The following is a 20,192-nucleotide window of genomic DNA, read 5'->3' on the forward strand; positions in this document are numbered from 1 at the left end:
CTCCAGCATTCTTGCCTGGAGAAACCCACGGACAGAAGAGTCTGGTGGGCTGCAGTCCGTGGGGTCGCAAAGAGTCGGACACGACTGAGCGCACATGCCACGAGGCTTCCCATTCACCTCCACCCAGTTCAGTTTTGCTGGTTTGAAACCATCCTTCCAGCCTAAGATGCCAAGATGCCATCACCTGGAGGCCTGCCTGCTACTCCTACATCAGCGTGGCTGATACCATACTGCAGGTCTTGGGGTCCAGTGGGGACAGGGGGAGGGCAGGGCTTCCTTCTGAGGTCAGGGAAGAAAGAGCTCCTAACTCATCCCTTTGCTGCTCTGACCTGGAAAGCTGCCTTCAGGTTTTTAGTGAGTTTCTGCACTCCAACTGGAAACACCAACTTAAGAAAAAAAATTGAGGTAGCAGAGGAGAAGGGGCCTATGTCCTCACTCCACTGTATGTTGCCATGTGGACCCTTCCTGTGTAAATAGCAAAGCCTAGGAGACATCAAACCTGAGCAGCCTAACTGACCAGCTTTCAGAGGGAGTGCTTTGGGGGGTTCTTCCCTCAGTGTACCTTCTTCCCCATGAATAAACCACCAAAAAGAGAGAGAACTTAGGAACAAAATTCTTATAACATTTAATGTCTTCAGGGATGGGATGGGCTGAGGCCTGATGTGAAAAACAGGGATTTCACCAGCAGAAAGGCATGAAGGTGGGTGGGGGGTATGTTCCAGGGAGCTGGACTGGGCTGACTGGATGACAAGGTCACCAGCAACTTCCTCCCTCCCTTCTCTGTCTTGGAACGTTCTGGAACCATGGCTGCACTTCAAACCCGGATTTGCTGTAGCTCCTTCTTCTTCACCTCTGCCCAGATGTCTGACAGGTCCTGGATAAACTGCTGGATCTAGAGAGGCCAAAGGACTGCAGTCAATCCCAAGCTGGTGACAGGCCACCCATCCAGAAACATCTGGGCATAGCCTGCTTGTAAGGAGTCACCATTTCCTGTGACTGAGGTCACTTTCCCTCATTTGATATTATTCTAGTTGACATGGAGAATCAAGCTTAGCAGACTAGAGGGAATGAAGAGGGATGGAGGTGGGAACCCCTAGAGGCAGACGCAGTGAGAGGATGAAGTTCAGGCTGACCGTCTCACAGGGAGACAGGGGGAGGCTCCAGAGAGGACTCTGGGGATAGAAGCATCAGCAGAAAGGAGTCAGCCAGGGTAGGGCAGACGCCTCTCCACTAGTTAATAGCCTTTAAGCAGGTTAATTTACTTGAAACCCAGAACAGAGGCTCATTATGTTAATCCTGAGTCATCAAGGGAAATTTCAATTCTATTCACTAACTTTAGTTGTAAAGAACATGCAATCATGGAGATAGGAGGGAGGTTCAAGAGGGAGGGACATGTTTATACCTATGGCTGATTTATGGTGATATATGGCAGAAACCAACACAACATTGTAAAGCAATTATCCTCTAATTAAAAATAAATAAATAAATAAAATTTAAAAACAATATTAAAAAAGGAACATGCAATCAGTATGATACAGTGGAAAGAGCACAGCCTCATAAGTTAGAAGACCTGTGGTTCTGCATCAATAGATGAACAGATAAAGAAAATACGGTATATGTATATATATATATATGGATACACACACAAACACTGAACTATTACTCAGCCATAAAAAAGAATGAAATAATTCCATTTGTAGCAACATGGATGGACCTAGAAATCATCGTACTAAGTGAAATAAGTCAAAGACATATATGATTATCACTTATATGTGGAATCTAAAAACAGTACAAATAAACTTCTTTACAAAACACAAACAGACTCACAGACATATAAAACCAACTTATGGTTACCAAAGGGGAGGGGGAGAGGGATAGGGAGTATGGATTAACTGATGCACATTACCATATATTAAACAGAGAAACAAGGACTTACTATTGATACATAGCTCAGGGAACTATATTCAATATCTTAAACTATTATAATTGAAAAGAATTTGAAAAAAAGAATATGGCTATATGTATTTATCCATTCATATATACACACACACACAACGGTCACTTTGCTGTACACCTGGAACTATTATAACTCAACACTAGAAATCAATTACACTTCAACTTAAAAACCAAAAAAGATGACTCGGGGTCCTGACACAACTCTGAGAAAATCACTTCATCATCCTGGGACTCGATTCCTTTATCTTTAAAAAGTAAAGAGGGAGAAAAGGTTGGCCTGGATGGCCCCTTAGGTCTCAGTCCGACAGTTTCTCCTTTTCAAGAGTGTTCCAAAAGACAGGGCTACACAGACTGTCCAAAACTCTCAACAACCTGCTAGTTGCTAACACTATTACGATTACCAACATAATTCCTATTTTGCAAAAGAGGAAACAAAGAATTAGAGTAACTTTCTGGAGGTTACAGAGATGCCAAGTGCGGTATTTCCCAAACTATGTTCTCATAGTAAGTCATCACATCCCCAAAACGGATTCTGTGGGCAAGCAAATTATAGAAACCTGATCAGCTCGGAGTCTCAGGACAGAGCCACAGCAAAGGCACTGTGAAGTTCTGCATTTTAAGACCAGCAAACTTCATTTAACTTTGTTTTCTAAATTTTTTTAGTCCGCATCCTGTGCTGTGCTAAGTTGCTTCAGTTGTATCCGACTCTTTGTGAACCCACGGACTGTAACCCATTAGGCTCCTCTGTCCGTGGGATTCTCCAGGCAAGAATACCTGAGTGGGTTGCCATGCCCTCCCTCCTCCAGGGGAATCTTACTGACCCAGGGATCGAACCCTTGGCAGGCGGGTTCTTTACCACTAGCGCCACCGAGGAAGCCCCTTTTTAGTCCCGAGAGTCCATTTATTTTTCTGGAGGAAAATCACCTTGGGATTCTAGGATCTGCCAAGCACAGTGTGGATTTTATTCAGAGATAATAATGCTGGACCTTGCACAGACAGTGAGTGGAATGCAATTTGTCGTGGCCTTCTGCAGAATCACTTTCCCTGAGTGGTACCCTGCTCCCAGTCCTAGATGAGTGACTCCCTTCTAAAGCCCACACGAGCCTCCATTTAGGAATGCTACTGAGAACATAATTCACTGAGTGTCTCTGGAGCCTCTGTGAAAATTTTCAGCTACAGGTTAGGTGCTGGGAAAGGATCTCTCTAAGGAAACCTTATGTTTTCTTATTTTGGTTCAAGAACGGTGTGTTGCTTTTCCTCTGGTTACGAGGCATCTCAGAGCCAACTTGTGTTCCTGTCGAACTACTGTCCTTTATAAGGCAAGAACCGAGAGAGTCCACACATCTCTCTCTTGCCTTGACCTTAGATTTTAACTTATATTTACTATAAATGTAACATGTATGATTTATAATACTATTTATATATTTACCTTATATAAAGTTTCAACTTATTACAATATTTTCCTAGGTCTTTGTTTTCCATTTTTCAGGCTACTTAATCACGTATATGTGTCAGTAGGCTCATATCCTAAGAAATCAAGTGGGATATTTAAAAATAACATTTGGGCATATGAGGAATTCCTGTGGAGGCAAGTCAAGGTTGAGAACAGAATCCCCTGGTGGTCCAGAGCTTAGGACTTGGTGCTTTCACTGCCTGGGGCCCAGGTTTGAGCCCAGGTTTGATCCTTGGTTGCGAAATTAAGATCCCAAAGGCCATGCAGCATGCCCGGGGTGGGGGGTTGGGGGAAGGACAACAAATGTTCGAGGGAGTCTGAAAGCTCAGAATGTGGAGTGGATGGACTGTAAGCTACTGTCCGAACAGGGGGTGCTTAGGCAGGGGCCATGGGCTGGAGATCACCACCTCCTGCCCCATCTCTCTTTACAACAGCTAAAGGGGAGGGGCCTGAGGACGCCTTGAGTCCTGAGACCCTACAGCAAGGAAGAGGGGCCTGCAAGGCCAAAACTCTTTCTACAATAACGCTAAGGTGTCACCTGTCTTTTGTTACTTCTGCTACTTGTCTTTTCTCTGGTGAGTCTACGTGGACTTTTACCCAAGTGGGATGTTCCCATCACAGAGGCTATCGTGACAGACTGGATACAGAAGCAGGTGTGAGAATACCTGTCCTCCAGGAAGCAGCATTTTAGGGACTTGCAAAGTGTCGAAATGCCACCCATCCCACAAAATACTTTTTGAAAATGTATTTTTCATTAAAAATGCTATTTATGGGACTTTCCTGGTGGTCCAGTGATTAAGAATCCACGTTCCAGTGCAGGGACCGTGAATTTGATCCCTAATCAGGGAACAAAGATCCCTCATGCAAAGTGGGGCAACCAAACCTGCGTGCCTCAACTACAGAGCCCAGGCACTCTGCAGCCCTCACGCCAAGACGAAAGATTCCACATGCCGCAACTAAGACCCAAGGCAGCCATAAATAAATGAATAAATCTACTTCTTAAATATGCTATTTGTGTTAACATGTTTCTCACTGTCATTTTAAATGAATTAAATAGTTTTAGTTTTTCTGCTTGAGTTTCTCATAAGGTAAATATCAACTGATATAACCCATATAAACAAAAGCTCTTTGGGGGTCTTCAACAAATTTTACGAGTGTAAAGGTAACCTGCTACCAAAAAAAGCTTGAGGATCGCTGTTTCACAACAAACTTTCTTACAAACTCCCTTTACAGTCTTTGGACTGTTAATATGAATAATTCAGTTCTAACATGCCTTACGATGCAGGCTGATTCTTTGGTTTAAGGAAATTCTGCTGGTCAGTGGGTGAAATTCTTTACATTTCATGAATTTCAGGTTGCTGGGGTTTTTTTGGTTCTTTTTTTCCGGCTGTGCTGTGAGGCTTGCAGGATCTTAGTTCCCTGTTCAGGGACAGAACATGGGTCCCCTGCAGTGGAAGTGCAGATTCCTAACAACTGGACCCCCAGGGAATTCCCATCTTTTCTCTTTAAAAACAAACAAACAAAACAAACCAACGAAGCACTCCTCAGTCAATTGCTTTCATTGGCTTGTGTTTCATATTCATTCACTGAATACTTACTGAGTGCCTACTATCTGCCTGGCATAGTTCTAGAGGCTGGGGATACAACAGAGAACAAAGCAAACAGGAATTCCAGCCGTTAGGAGCCTACTTTCCACTGTTTCACAGCTGAGCTAAAGGCTAAAAGGATATGCCAAAAGGATAAATAATTAGTCATGGTTCTCCGCATGTCACAAGAAGCATGGTGCTGAGTTTCCCGAGTTAAGGGATGCGGCTTTCCTTTGGTCAGAAGTGAGATTATTCCAGGGGGCACGCAGACGTGGCATCAGACAGCTTTGTATCATACACAGCGAGAACGTTAACTCCTTTTCAGTTTCTTTTCAATTACTTCAAAGAGAAAAATCGCAGAATGGTACTAACAAGACTGACACTGTCGGCCCCTTGCTGATTCCCGCCCCTGTAGATGTTCTCTTTTCCCCAAGGATGGGCCCTCACAGGCCTTCAGCATCTCATGAGAACTTTATAAGACTTGTGCAGCAGCTAATGAATTCAGTAATGGGTTCCTCTACTGACCTGTTGATGGGGCCAACAGAACCTTAGCACTAATGCAATGGTTCTCTAAATGTGGAACCCAGACCAGCACTATCACGCGGAAATTTGCGGAAAATGAAAATTCATGGTTTCTCATTTCAGATCTCCTGAGTCCAACACTGTGGGGCTGGGTCCAGCAACAAGCTCGAGTCCCCAGGCGACTCTGAAAACTTGAGAACCACTGCTTTTAGCCTTCGCGCCTCCCCTCAACTCACGGAGAACCATCATGGCGACTTCCAGCCTGCCTGCCAGGCACTTGGGCTCCTCGTACCATGTCCAGCTGTTTGTGCGTGTCCTCCAGAGACACGAAGGTCGCCTCCTTCAGCTGTTTGCTCACGATCTGGAAGAGGTTCAGCGTTGCCATCTTAATGGTGCCAAGCAAGAGGGTCTTCTTGGCAGCGGTGTTCTGAATGTGCGCCCAGCGAGATTCCTGGGGAGGGGAATGAGGGCAGGGTGTGAGTGCTAAGGGTGGGTGTGTATGTGTTGTGTGCATCCCTTACCCGTGTTTGTGTGTGTGTCCTGGTGTGTGTCCCTTACCGGTGAGCGCTGAGGTGTGTGTGTGTATATCCCTTCCGCAGCTGCCTGTGTCTGTGTGTGTCTGTCTGTGTGGCCCCCGCCCGCCCTGCACTCACCCAGATGATGACGTCACTGCGGGCACGGTCGAAGCGCATCTGCAGACGCGCCAGCTCGTTGTTGTGCTGCAGGATCTCGTCGTCCTTCTCCTCTTTGTAGCGTGCCAGCCGCGCCTTGGCACGCTCAATCTTCTCCTGGCCTTCCTGTGCTGACTGCATGAGGTCGTGGTGCATGCTCACCAGTGTCTTGTAGCGCGCGATCACCTCGTGGATCTCCTCAAACTGCACGAGGGCCGGGGGAGGGGGGGCGGCGCGGGCGGGGTAGTTGGGGGGGGGTTTGGTGGCTCAGGTCAGTGCACCTCTGCCCGGGGGGGCGCCGACCCCACTCTGTGCCCCCAGCTCCCACCCTCTGCGCCTCTGCCTGGCAGGGAGGCCCTGGGCTAAGTCAAGGGCCAGAGGCTGTAAAGCCCTCGGAGTCTCCGCTGCGCCCACCCCCACCCCGAGTTGGTACGGGCCGTGGGTCACGTGGCGTGGGTCGTGGACCCCGGTGTCCTGTCGGGAGCATGTGCACCTGGCCTGGCAGGCTCTCTGGCTTGGCTGCACTTTATTGGAATCACCTGGGAGCTTCAACGAGGCCACGTGCCAGGCTCCACCCTCAGAGACCCGGATGAATAAACCGGTCTGAAGGGTCCCCATATGATTCTAGGGTTGAGCATTGCTGGGCGGGGGCAGGGTAGACTTTGCGCTGTCTCGGATGGCAATCATGAGCCTATTCAGCAAGAATGCACCACGAACCACTTAGTAGCCAGGAAGTGTGCTAAACGCTAGGGACAGAGCAGGAGATAATACAGCCAGACACTGCTTTTAGGAAGCCTTACCACATGCGGTGGCGCGGTAGGACACACAGACAAGTAAATAGTCAGTTACAACACAGAGTGATAAGCCTTATCGGTGACTGGGGGATGGGGCCGCAGGAGAGTGTTAGGTAGTATCTTCCACATGGTGGTCTCATATTTGTTCAGCAATGGCTGAGGCCTCCCTCTGGTGGGGGCTGGAGAGGGTGGGTACCAGAGGAGCCAGGCGGCCAGGTTCAGCCACCCTCCCCCGACACACTACGCGGCTCTTACCCTAACTAAGCAGAACAAAAGCCCTGCGACCTTCCCTCTCTTCAAGGCGCTGTGAGCACCAGCTTCAGGATGCCAACTCATGTCTGGGGGATTTATCAACACGTGCCTTCCAGCCACCCAGGGGACACTCCCTGAGTGCTCTCTCCATCTCATGACATTTCCAGCAATAGACTGGTGTTCCGGGAACTCTCCTTTCCCCCAAACACTTCCTCTGTGGGCAAGAGCCACTTAACTCAGGGTTAGAGGAGATAGGGACTGCCAGAAGAGGCTTCTTCAGGGAAAGGATGGTTAAAAAATGAGACCAGAGGTATGAAGAGAAGATGGCCGGGCAAAGGCAGGCGAGGAGGCCGTACAGGTAGACAGAACAGCCTGGATAAAGCTGATGAGGTGTGTGTGGCATATTCAGGATGAGCAAGAGAGTTTAGTAGGAATGGCTCAAGTTCAAGATTGGGGGAGAGAGATCAACCTGGAGAAGTTAAAAAAAAAATGCTCAGTAAACACTGAGGAGTGTGGATTGCACCCATTGGAGGAGTGAGCACAGAGATAACTTCCAGTCTGCATTTCTAAGAGGTGCAACAATATATAACAGTTAAAAAGAATTGGCTAGGAAGGTGGGAGGGAGGTAAAAGGGAGGGGCCACATGTACACCTATAGCTAATTCACATTGATGTATGGCAGAAATCAAACCAATATTGTAAAACATTTATCCTTCAATTAAAAATAATTTAAAAAGTGGGCTACATCAGAGCAACCAGGAGTACCTCTCCTAAACTTAACACCAATTTCAAAAGCACTCGGATACCAATTTGAAGAGGCTCTCATTATCCAATGATGGGACCCTTTGAACATCAGTAAGAATAAGTGCAAAGGACTGAAACATATAAAATATGTTAAAAACCCATGAGTTTGCAATAATACTAACAACATTACAGGGCACTTGTGGTGGATGCTGGAGAACCAACTCATTATTCTGAAGACTCAAAGAGTCAAGCATTTAACAAGCTTTTGCTTTACGGCCAATATAGTCACCAAATAGTTGATGAAGGGAAGATTCTCTTTCTGAAGTCCTTTTTCTTCTTCCTACATTTTGGCCATGCGGCACAGCATGAGGGATCTTAATTCCCTAACCAGGGATTCCCTGTGCCCCCTTCAATGGAAGCGCAGCATCTTAACCACTGGACTGCCAAGGGAAGTCTCTATAAAGTCCTTTTCTTGATGGTGTTCATAGTATTCTAGTTAATAACTGAAGAAGGGAGCTCAGAACATTCTGAGCACCTTAGAAGGGTCTTTGGCCCCCTTTCAGTCAGTATCTGCCCCCACCACTACCAAGAAAACCAGAATTGTGATTTCTATCCCCAAAGATTCATTTTACCTGTTTTTACACATATCAATCACCGACTCAATGGAGATGAGTTTGAGTAAACTCCGAGAGTTGGTGATGGACAGGGAGGCCTGGCATGCTGTGGTCCGTGAGGTCGCGAAGAGTCGGACACGACTGAACGACTGAACTGAACTGAAAAATTTCAATGGGATCATACAGTATGTCTGGCTTCTTTTGATCAGCGTAATAATGATGTCTAGAACACCTGATAAACACACCAACCAAAGCCGGAGTGGGCACCTTGTTTAGACCCTGATTGGAACAAACCAGCTGTACAAAAAGTATTTGTACAATATCAGGAAATTTTGACGTCAGCTGGATATGGATTCATGGGATTGCAGAGTTGGACACAACTAAGCAACTGAGCAAGCACAGACACACTGATATGGGTATTGTAGATATGTTACAAAGAGCTCTAGAGTGATATACTGAAACACTTATGGGTTAAAAAAATATCATCTGCTTCAAAATAGCAGAGATGGGGATCTGACAGTAAGTTGATAGTTGTTGCAATTAGGGTGATGAGGAGATCGGTCCTGGGTGTTCATTGGAAGGACTAATGCTGAAGCTGTAACTCCAATACTTTGGCCACCTCATGCAAAGAGCTGACTCATTGGAAAAGACCCTGATGCTGGGAGGGATTGGGGGCAGGAGGAGAAGGGGATGACAGAGGATGATGGCTGGATGGCATCACTGACTCGATGCACATGAGTCTGAGTGAACCCCGGGAGTTGGTGATGGACAGGGAGGCCTGGCATGCTGGCATGCTCATGGGGTCGCCAAGAGTCGGACACGACTGAGTGACTGAACTGAACTGAACTGAATGGGCATTCAGTAGACTATTTTCTTTACTTTCGTATGTTTGAAATTTCCCATGGTACAAAAATTTTTTTTAAAAATCATTGATTGGAAAAAAGAAGCCATAAAAGGACATGTACATACTATTCATAGCTTATGGATAATGTATTCTGTTGCCAAAAATAATAACAAGCTTGATGGGAATTCCCTGGTGGTCCAGTAGTTAGGACTTGGTGCTTTCACTGTGGGGGCCTGGGTTTGATCCCTGGTCGGGGAGCTAAGATCCTGCAACCTGTATGGTGTAGCCAAAAAAAAAAAACAAAACTGAAGACGGGGGAACAAATAGGAGAAAATAATTCCAATTTGATAGAGGTGTGGTGAATACTTGGGTGTTTTTTATATATGTTGTATACTTTTCAGTATGCTTTAAATATTTTGAAAGAAATAAAAGAAGAAAGAAAGAAAAAGAAAGATTTTGATTACACTGGCTGCAGAATGCTGGACAGGAATAACACAGAGCTGAACTCCTAAGAAGTACATCCAGTGGTCTGAATGAGGAAGGGGCAGGGGCTGGATTCCAGAAATACTTAGGAGAATAGACCAGATCTGCTGATTGACGGGCTGCAGGGATTGAGGGAGGAGGAGTCAAGGGTGAGGTCTGGGTTCTGGTGAGGCTGTGGGTGGGTGGTCATGCCATTCAGCAGCAAAGGACCCACCAGCAGCAGGCTGGCCTGGGGATGCCAAGAAGCAGTTATGGACTCTGAATTAGATGTAGGGGCCTGAGCTTAGGAGGGCAATATGGGCCAGCAAGATCCCAACCAATCTCCTTGGTCCTAAGACACAGTTTACCAGCTCTAAATCTGAGTCATGTCTTGTAATCTATCTACTGCTTTAATGTAGTAGTCTTGCCTCACTCCCCCTGACCCCCAGAAAAACCAACTGTTAAATGAACAATTTCTCATACCTGAGAATGCAGGAAATAACACAGAGTTGGGGCTCACGTATAAATAAACTAGGTTAGTGGTTCTATATGGAAATTTCCAGGACTTTTAAAAAAGATGTGTGTGCTTTGTATCCCTGAACCCCCCTAGAGGACATGGACTCAGACTTACACCCCAGAAGGCACACCTCATACCTCGTTCCATCCTGGTGAGGGGCCCTGCTGCTGTCACACGTGGGCGTGGGGGACACAGGTGGATGGCTGTCGACATGGGTGACATATATCAGAGGCCCAGGGAATTGCTCAGGAGAAAAATGGAGGGTCTGGGACAAAGACCCAAGGAACTTAAGGAAGAGGAGCCTGAGGAGGAAGGACCAGAAGGTAGGAAGAAGAGGGAGGAGCCCCATAGGAAAGGGCACAGGAATATTTCAGAAAGGAGCATCAACAGTGTCAAATGCTGCAGGAAGCGTGGGTGGGCAGAGAGCTGGGCAGTTCCCTTAGCTCTGGCAACAAGGCACCTTGACAAAAAAGCCGTGGTCGGTGGCCTACAGAGGGGTAGTTAGAAACAAAGGCTCTGCCGCCTACAAGCTGTGCATCCCTGAGCAGGTTATGTAACCTCTCTGAGCCTCCAATTCCTCCTCATAACAGGGTGAGATGATGGCTTTTCTCTGGGGCCTAGCGAGCAGACTGAGCAAGGTTTCCACTTGCAGCACGCAGCCCAGGGCCCAGCATACGCTAAGTGCCCAGCTCTGCACGAGGCTGGTGTGTTCCAGTCTCTTTCCCTCCCTCTCCCCATGTACTCTCAACGTGAACCAAAAACACCAGAGAGGAGGGGAAGCAGGGAGAGTGTGGACCACATCAGACAGAGGCAGGCAGAGCTGGTTGCTGGTGCTTCTAAGCAAAACCCCTAACCTGGGACCCACACGGAGGCAGGCCCACAGACGTCATGCACACAGAGATGCACAACCAGGCCCCCGCCCTTGAGAAATGAGTCCAGTCTCACCAGGGCCCTCTGCCAGCTGCCCTCCTCGGCTGGAGACCTCTCCCCAGAGCAGAGGGTCCCCAGCCCAGGCCCCTGGGGACGAGGCGGTAGGGCTGCAGACGCCCGCCCCCCAGCCCTCCACACACCTCAGAGTTCTCCACCACCTTCTCCAGGTACTTGTTGAAGATGGAGTACTCCTGCAGCTTGGCGCTCAGCCGCTGGTGCTCCAGTCGCAGGACGGCCATCTCCTGCTTGGCCTTGGCCAGCTCGCGCATGCGCTGCCTCTTTAGCTCTCGCTCTTTATTGGCCTTCTTTAGGGCCCGGATCCGTTTCTGGTCGTTCTCCTGGGGGCGGGGAGGTGATGCCAGTCAGGCATGGGCCCTGCCCTCCCTGGGGCCCAGGCTGGTGAGGCCCCCACGAAGCTTCTGTCCCCCCTGAGAATGGACGGGGGTGGCCAGGCTGCCAGAATGGGGGCGAGGTGTAAGGAGAAGCATGTCTCAGGGTTATGTGGCTGGTTGAGGGGATTTCTGTGATTGTCTCAGAGTGGACTCCAGTGCCTGGAGGGGTCAGGTGAACTGGGGGCACGATTCACCTCTGTAACGCCCGGCGTCTGGCCCTGAGCATGGCACGTTCATTCATTCGTCATCCCCCATTCGCTCAGTCACTGGATAAACTGTCCATACCAACAACAGGCAAGGAAATGGGGAAGAGCAACCTAGAGGAGCGGAGACTAACAGGCTGAAAATGACAAATGGGGCAAGAGGAGGGGGTCACAAAGGGGGAAGCTCCAGGCATTGGTGAGCACCCAGGAGACCTCCCACCCAGGGTGAGGAGTCAACAGAATCCAGGAGAAGGTGGGAGGTGCGGGGGTGGGGGAGGAGGGACAACTGCAGAGTGCGGTACCCAGGCTGCAGCAGGCCACGCCCCTTGGTACCTGGATGAACTGCTCAAACTTCTGTATGTGGGCTTTCAGCTGGGCCTCCTTGATGCCCAGTTCCTCCCAGCGCAGGTTCAGGGTTTCCATTCTGCGCTGAAACGTCTAGGGGTGGGGGGCAGCAGGGAGGGCGGGAGGGCCCCTGAGTGGGAACCGAGGAAGTCTCCAGCATCCCCTGTCCCAGGTGCCAGTTCCCACCCCATGTCTGGTTCAGCGCAGAACATCCCAGGACTCTGGTTCCCTGAGTCTCAGATCTCTCCTGTGCTCTGCAGAGGAAACACTGGACCATCACCAGGTTGCCTGACTCTAGCCACCACCGCCCACAAAATGGAGGGCTGTCCTCAGGCTCTCCCTGGGAAGGGGTGGGCCCTTCCCATCCCTCACCCTGAGCTGCCCACCTCCTTCTTCTGCTCCATGGCATGGTGCATAATCTTGGCCTCCTTCTTCTTCTCCAGTAGCCGGACGGATGGAGAGTCTGACTGGTTCTCAATACTGGGGAACTTCCTACCCAAGACACAGGCAAGAAGGACAGCAGACGCTGAGCTCCAGGGGCAGGCAGGGACTGGGAGGAACCCATGGAGACAGGCACTCGTGGGGAGGGAAAGCACTCATCTGAGCGAAAGGGCTGGTGTACTGAGAGGGAGAGAGGGCTGTGCTGGGGCCAGGGAATGGGTGTGATCGGTGCCTGGGTGGTTTGGGGTGCTGGGGACAGGCGGGCCCTCCGACACTCACTGTAGCAGCTGCAGCAGCCGCTCCCCATACTGCAGCCGGAAGTACTCGGCCAGGTCCTCCTCCTCCATGATGCCCAGACTCATGGCGGTGGTGAGCTAGTGGCCCAGCGGCCGAGTCTTCACAGCGAAACGGGGGTAGTGCAGCTCAGGGGTGGTGACTGGGCTTGCTTCTCCCCTCCTTCTGCTCTTGAGGATCCCACAGAGGGCGGGTGTTTGAGAGACTCAGGGAAGATGGCTGGAGGCTGCCGATGTGCAGTTCAGGATGTGCTGGGAAGGGGCTGGGAGACCTGGTTACCTAGCAACAGGTCTCCGGGTTCTGTGAACCACAGGCAGAACTGAGGCTTTGCCCTCTGACCCCTGTCCCCACTGACCCCACTTGCTGGGGTCTGACCCTCTGCCCCTGCATTTACTCCCCCAGGAGCTCTGGGAAGAAGTTAGGCCTGATTTGATGCTGATGTTCAGGGCCGGGACGCAAGGGCTAGGCATCCATGGCTGATGAGGGTGGGGGTTTGTTAGAGGTGACTTTATGCAGGGCAGCCTTGCTCCTGGGGCCTCTGTGTGTGTGTGTGTGTGTGTGTGTGTGTGTGTGAGAGAGAGAGAGAGAGAGAGAGAGGGAGAGGGGCGGGGCTGGGGCTGAGACAGATGGTTAAGAACTGAAGGGAGGTGCTGAGTTTAGGCAGGGATGGGGGTGGACAGAGAAGCATAGGGCTTGGAGGAGGCCTGAAAGATGGGGGAAGAACGTGCAGGGGTGTGTGTGTTGAGGGGTGGGTGGGGGCTGGAGGGTCAGCCAGGGGAGGAGGGAGATGGGCAAGAAGTCTGGGGACTACAGAGGCTGCCCCCTGGAAAGATGGAGGAAGCCTTGGAGGAGGCCCCTTTGAAGGGTAAGATACCAATGTCCTGTCTTGAGGCTGGCAAAATATGAAGAAATGCCAAAATGCGACATAAATGTCACATAAATGTTGACATAAATGTCAGATAGTGTACATGTCTGCTTCATGAAGCCTGCCTTCCTTGATCCCATCACGGGATGGTGCATCAGCTCATTTGCCCCTAGGTCCCCGTCTAAATCTGAGACCCTGTGTGTGAGGCAGACACCCTGGGGTCCCTGCCCAGAGGTAACGGCCGGCCACAGGCTCCCGAGCTTCGCCCGGTTCCCTCTGCTTCCCCAACCCTCGCCGGTCGCCTGCCCTACACGTCTGGGAGGTGGAGCTCGGGTGGGACCGGAGTCTCGAGCGGGGCGGCGAGTCCACTCCGTGGCATTGACGGTCCTCTGGCGCCCCCTGCTGCCACCCGAGCCCGCCCTCAATCCTGGCCTGGGGGGAGGAGGAGGAGGAGACATGGTGGGGAGCGCCGCCCACTCCGCCCTCTCCTATTCTCACCCCCTAGCCTCCCCTCCTGAGCCAGCAATGACAGCCCCTACCCCACGCGGAACACACCCACTCCTTCAACCATCCCACTCCCGCCTAAGCCCCTCCACCGGAGATGGTTCTCCACCGGGAACTACCCCAAGAAACAGAGCCAGCTGGGTAACAAGGGCACCAGTAAGGATTTTAAGTGCTTCGAGGGAGTATGTTTCTCTCCTTAACTCCTAGAGTCTGGCACAGTCAATCGGGGGTTTCCCTCCTTTTCCGCCTCGAGGGTATGTAATGCCAGTCCTTGAGGAGGAGGCTCTCTGTTTCTCGAATCACCTGCTTGCCGTGGTATATTGACAACATCCTGGATTGCATCTACAAATCTGGCGGTCCAGGGCCAAACTGGTGCATATAGGCAGCAGCTAAAGCATCATATCCTGCCATGAACATGCCTGTGTAGCTCTTCCTGCTGCTTCTGTACCTTGCTCAGAAGTTGCGAGAATCTTCATCCCCCCGTCACACACCACCATCCCTTTCTGGGGTCTTGCCACCTTTCCCCGAGATGTGGGCGAAGACGCAGTGCTGTCTGGGGTTCATAGAAATCTGTACTTTCTCTGACCTCCCCTCTTCTTCCTTCCCTGGGTGAGCCCAGCTTTCTTACCACCCCCACTCCCCACTTTTCCATCTTGATATTTGCCTCTGAGGCATCTAGGAAAAGCTGATGATTTAGGTGGTTGGAAACCAATCTAGGCATAATATTTTCTGTTTTCTGTTCTGTTCCATCCTCCTTCTGAGACAATGATCTTTTTGAAAAGGGAGAGGGGGACAATATCTGGAGGAAAACATATCTAGGTTAAAGTCTCAAAAATATTAATATTATCCTGCCATATAGAGCAGTATAGTGCTATTAATAGGTATTCATGGAGTACTGGGTGTGAGGAACCACTTTATTTCTGTTATATTCCATTCTCTCTGTGTGTTATACTCCATTCTCTGTGTGTCTTATATTCCATATAAGTGGACTCATGCAAATAAACTATATTAAAAATGTTTTTAAATGGATGCTATGGAAACTTCTTGCATTGTCAACTATATGATGATATTGATGTTAGTTGCTGTAATAAACATCCTCAAGTCTCAATAGCTTACCAAGGTCCAGTGTGGATTCTCCTTGGGTGGATCTTTTGGGAGATTCTCTCTTAAGCAATAAAGGGTCTAAGCCCCTTCCATCTTGCAGCTCCATGATCTCCAAGGCACTATGGAAGGGAAAGAGAGAAAGCAAAGCAAAGGCCCTTCTGCTCTTAACAAACTCATCATCATATCCATTCACTGACCTCTGGTGGGAACCAGTCACGTGGCTGGTTATGTTGCAAGGGGCTAGTAATGTGGTTTAACTGTGTTCCCAGGGGCATCAAACCAGTTTGTGCTGTATTTCTTTTGAGAATTAAAAGAATGGTTGGAAGTAAGCAGAAAGAGCTTTATAAACTAATTGTAAACAAAAAAGAAAAACAGGCCAGTCACAATCTCAAGAATGACAATACCTGAACTTGAAACTAACACTGTACATCAACTATACTTCAATTAAAACCCCAAATTAAAAACATTATATGGAGTTAAACGAACAATTCACCAGGACCACGAATACAAAAATGGTTTAATATTAGGAAGTCTATGAATAAAGTTAATTCTATCAATATGCCTCGGGAGAAAAAGACATGATCGTTGGGATATATGCCAAGATGGCATTGAAAAATTCAACATCCATCCTGATTTTTAAAATTCCAAATTATTAGTGTACAAAGACACTGTATCGACTTGATAAAATATATCTGAACCCAACAGATAACATTAAAATTTGCATTAAACACATTCTTGTTGGGGCTTCCCTTGGTGGCTCAGTGGTAAAGAATCCACCTGCCAATGCAGGAGACACAGGTTTGATCCCTGGTCCAGGAAGATCCCGCATGCTTCAGAGCAACTAAGCCTGTGTACCGCAACTACTGAGCTTGCGCTCTAGAGCACAGGAGCCATAACTACTGAAGCTCGGGCAGCCTAGAGCCTGCGCTCTGCAACAGGACAAGCCAGCACACGACAAGCAGACAGTAGCCCCTGCTCACCAAAACTAGAGAAGAGCCCATGCAGCAACAAGACTCAGAACATCCCATAGCAAATAAGTACACAGAATTATTTTTAAAATGAAGACATTCTTGTTAAAGTTAGAGGCAGGACAGATTTTCTTCCATCACTGCAATCATTTAACATTGTTTTGAATGCTCTGGCTACTGCCAAAAGACCAAAAAATTAAGTTTTCTTCCTTTTTTTTTCTTTTCTAAATAATGGCAGATGCTATGATCATGTACTGTGAAAATCCAAGAAAATGGTTACTTAATGAAAAATGATAAGAACTGAATGTAATTTATGCAATTTAAAAGGAGATTGGGCTTGACTTACATGCACGAACATGAATAGATTTCTGTGACAAATTGTTGTGAGACAAAAGCAAGATGCAGAACAGAATGTACAGTGTGACCTAGTCCGCTTGTGTGTGTGCATGCTTGTGTACATGCGCGCGTGTGTTTGGGGGTGTGTGTGGTAAGCACAGTCCTAGGAGGAGAGCACCATATTTCTGGGAGTGTGGTGATGGTTATTTATATTTCTATATTGTTTACTTTTTCATACAATGACCACGTTACTTTTGTAATCTTGAAGAAAAAATGATAGAAAAAGATATCCATTCATATTGGCAGCAGCAAAAGAAATTCTTAGAAATAAATAAACTTAGCCAGAAATACGCAGGATCTTTAAAAAGAAAATTTTTAAATTTTTACTGAGGGATATAAACAAAGAATTGAGTGGAGACTTATAGCATTTCTGAATGATGACTCAATATTGTAAAGAGGTAAATTCCATCCAAATGGAGTTAGGAATTTGATGTGATTGCAATCAAAGCCCCAGACTTTTTTTTTCTCCCAGAAGCTGACAAAATAATGTCTTATTTGGAGAATTAGAGCACGTATAGGAATATTGAAAGGGAAGACTAACAAGAGAATGTTCACTGTGGCACGCTAAAATGTGTTATAAAACTATGAAAACAGTATGTTGCTAACGTCACTCCAGGCAGAAAAAACTCAATGACCTAAGAGCTTGGGCAAGTAATTTGGTCTAAGACAGGGCTAGAATGTCTTAGACCAAAGACACTGGATTCTATGGAATCCCTAGAGATATTAAAAGTCACAGGCTTGGACTTTTCTCGTGGTGCAGTGGATAATAATCTGCCTGCCAATGCAGGGGACTCAGGTTGGAGCTCTGGTCCAAGTTTCCACCTGCCAAGGAGCAACTAAGCCCAGGCGCCACAGCTGCTGAGCCTGTGTGCTGTAACTCCTAAAGCCGGGTGCCCAGAGCCCGTGCTCTGCAACAGGAGAGGCCACTGCAGTGGAAGCTGGCGAACTGCGAGGCGGAGCGGTCCCCCGCTGGAACAACCAGAGCAAAGCCCACGGGGCAACGAAGACCAAGCACAGACAAAAATAAGATTAGTTAACAAATTAAATTCACAGACGTAAAAAACACCTCTTTTTGCACTCTGGCCCCAAACAAAACAGGTGGAAACACACATCTGGAGGTCTGTTGAACCCACAGGGCCCCTTTTTGTTGAACCCATACCCCTTGACACAATGAGTCAGAATAGCAAGCCCAGAAATAGATCCGAGCTTATGTAAGTATGCATTGTAGGCTCATGTGGCATTCAGCCAGGGGAGAAAGTGTGGATTACTGAACACGTGGTGCTGGGAGAACTAGCTAAGTATTTGGAAAAAAAGAAAAATATATACAGATTTATTTTTAAAATAAGGATTTTATATATTTAAGGAGAATAACCTGAAGAGTTGATATATATCGACCTAGTGAAATGATAACCACAGTCAACCACAACTTCACATCGATACCTCACACAGGTACCATTTTTTTGTGTCTGGACCTGCAATCTACTCTCTTGGCAAATTTCCAGCATTTAGTACAGTATTGTGAGCTGCAGGCACCATGCTGGATGCTAGATCTCTAGTCTTATTCATCCCACGTAACTTTGAACCCTTGGCCCAACATCTCCTTCTCCTCCAAGACTCCCACCGCTGGTCCCGCCATTCCACTCTCTCTTCCTCTGTACTCAGCTTTTTTAGGTTCAACATATCAGTGAAATCATGCAGTTTCTGTCTCTGTGTCCCGCTTGCTTCACATGGCATAATGTCCTCACAGTTCATCCATGTCGTTGCGAATGGCAGGGTCTCCTTCCTTTGTGAAGGCTGCGTAATATTCCATTGTCCATATACACACCACAGTTTTGCATCCACTCATTGGCTCATGGACACGTAGGTTGCTTCCACATCTTGACTACTGTTGCTAGTGCTGGGATTAGCATAGGCACATAGACATCTCTTTGCCATACTAATTTCTTTTCCTTGGAGTATATACCTGGTAGAGTGATTGCGGGCTGATATAGTAGCTCTATTTTCAGTTTTCTGAGGAACCGTTGTACTGTTTTTCATATCGGCTGTACCACATAACATCCCCACTGGCGATGCACAAGGGTTTCCACTTCTCGACATCATAACCAACACCTGTTCTTTCTGACTTTCTCTGAAAGGAGCCATCCTGATGGGTGTAAAGTGATATCCCATTGTGAAATTATGTTATTTTTGAATTAGAAGAGTAATGAGTGAATATATTCTCATTGTCCATCATTCAGACAATATTGATACAGCTGGAGCCCTATTGATTCACCATCCATCCCGTTTCCCAGTAATAAGCATGAATTCAACAAATACTGACATTGATGCTGTGGAGCAGCTGAGCCCGTGAGCCACAACTATGGAGCTTGTGCTCTGGAGCCCACGTGCCACAGCTGCTAAGGTCTGTGTGCCCAGTGTGCCCTAGAGCCAGTGCTCCGCAACAAGAGAAACCACTGCAATAAGAAGCCTGTGAACGGCAACTAGAGAGTATCTCCCACTTGCTGCAACTAGAGAAAACCCACACAGCAACAAAGACCCGGCACAGCCAGAAATACAAATAAATTATTTATAGATAGATAGATAGATAGATAGATATAATTCTTGGATCCCTGTGATGTGCCTGACACTCTTCCATGCTGGGGACACAGCAGTGAACAAAACTAACACCATAAGTGACCATAAGTAGGGAGAGGGAGGGAACTGGGACAAAGGAGCCAACTAGTGCCCACAGACCGAGGCACCTCCCATAAAACCTCCCCAACTGGGTTGTTTATCCTCCAGACCCTGTGGGCCCAGGGCCTAGGAGCTTTTCAAGAGCTTACAACTATGTCTGAAGCCTGGAAATGATTATTGGCTCTAGAATACAGAAAGGAAACCACAAAATGAAGAATAAATGTTTTAATTAAATGCATACAAACAGAGTATTCCAACTCCATGAATTGTTAATTTTAGCGTTCATACAGCATTTCACACATTTGAAAGTAATCTGTGGATTTGATTTCCTCATTTCTCAAGAATTTCCAATTATGCACAGAGTTTGGGAAGAAAATCAAAGCAAATCACGAATTAAATGAGTTATTCATAGACCAAAATTTCAAAAGTGTATTTACAAAAATCCTCTCACTACCCACCCCCCCCCGCCCAAATTATATTTAGTGTTGATGCAAATTACACTTTGTGTCGATGGAGTGCATTTTTAATCTCTTTGCAGTGGCGGGGGTTTAGGGCTGAGTCATGTACCCAGCAAGGCTGGATTGCCTACAGATGGCCCAGGTGGGTTGTCACTAGTAGGATCGTGCAAGGCAGGTGGCCCCCCTGACCCCAGCCATCTTTGCA

General features: G+C 47.9%; 1 protein-coding gene across 2 annotated transcripts; it reads right to left on the bottom strand.

Moving 5' to 3' along the window:
- Nucleotides 1-601: 601 nt before the first annotated feature.
- Nucleotides 602-13,087, bottom strand: CCDC42 (coiled-coil domain containing 42). 2 transcript variants are annotated; one of them, XM_070289218.1, is made up of 7 exons: nt 13,005-13,087; nt 12,671-12,776; nt 12,273-12,377; nt 11,485-11,682; nt 6,171-6,392; nt 5,810-5,968; nt 602-892 (listed from the first exon to the last, which is right to left on the bottom strand). In XM_070289218.1, the coding sequence occupies exons 1-7, from the start codon at nt 13,085-13,087 to the stop codon at nt 815-817; spliced, it is 951 nt and encodes a 316-aa protein (XP_070145319.1). In that variant the 3' UTR covers nt 602-814. The 2 variants fall into 2 exon arrangements, with proteins under 2 accessions (XP_070145319.1, XP_069398509.1); XM_069542408.1 differs by lacking the exon at nt 6,171-6,392.
- Nucleotides 13,088-20,192: the final 7,105 nt, after the last annotated feature.

The sequence above is a fragment of the Ovis canadensis genome, chromosome 11, assembly GCF_042477335.2.
Source record: "Ovis canadensis isolate MfBH-ARS-UI-01 breed Bighorn chromosome 11, ARS-UI_OviCan_v2, whole genome shotgun sequence".
In the NCBI taxonomy this organism is placed as follows: domain Eukaryota; kingdom Metazoa; phylum Chordata; class Mammalia; order Artiodactyla; family Bovidae; genus Ovis; species Ovis canadensis.

Excerpts from the sequence above, each read along its gene's own strand:
- CCDC42 (XM_070289218.1), bottom strand. The coding sequence starts at position 13,087 with ATGAGTCTGGGCATCATGGAGGAGGAGGACCTGGCCGAGTACTTCCGG. Across the intron at positions 12,378-12,670 it reads CCATGGAGCAGAAGAAGGAG|ACGTTTCAGCGCAGAATGGA; the intron begins GTGGGCAGCTCA and ends CCCCACCCCTAG. Across the intron at positions 6,393-11,484 it reads AGGTGGTGGAGAACTCTGAG|TTTGAGGAGATCCACGAGGT; the intron begins GTGTGTGGAGGG and ends GCCCTCGTGCAG.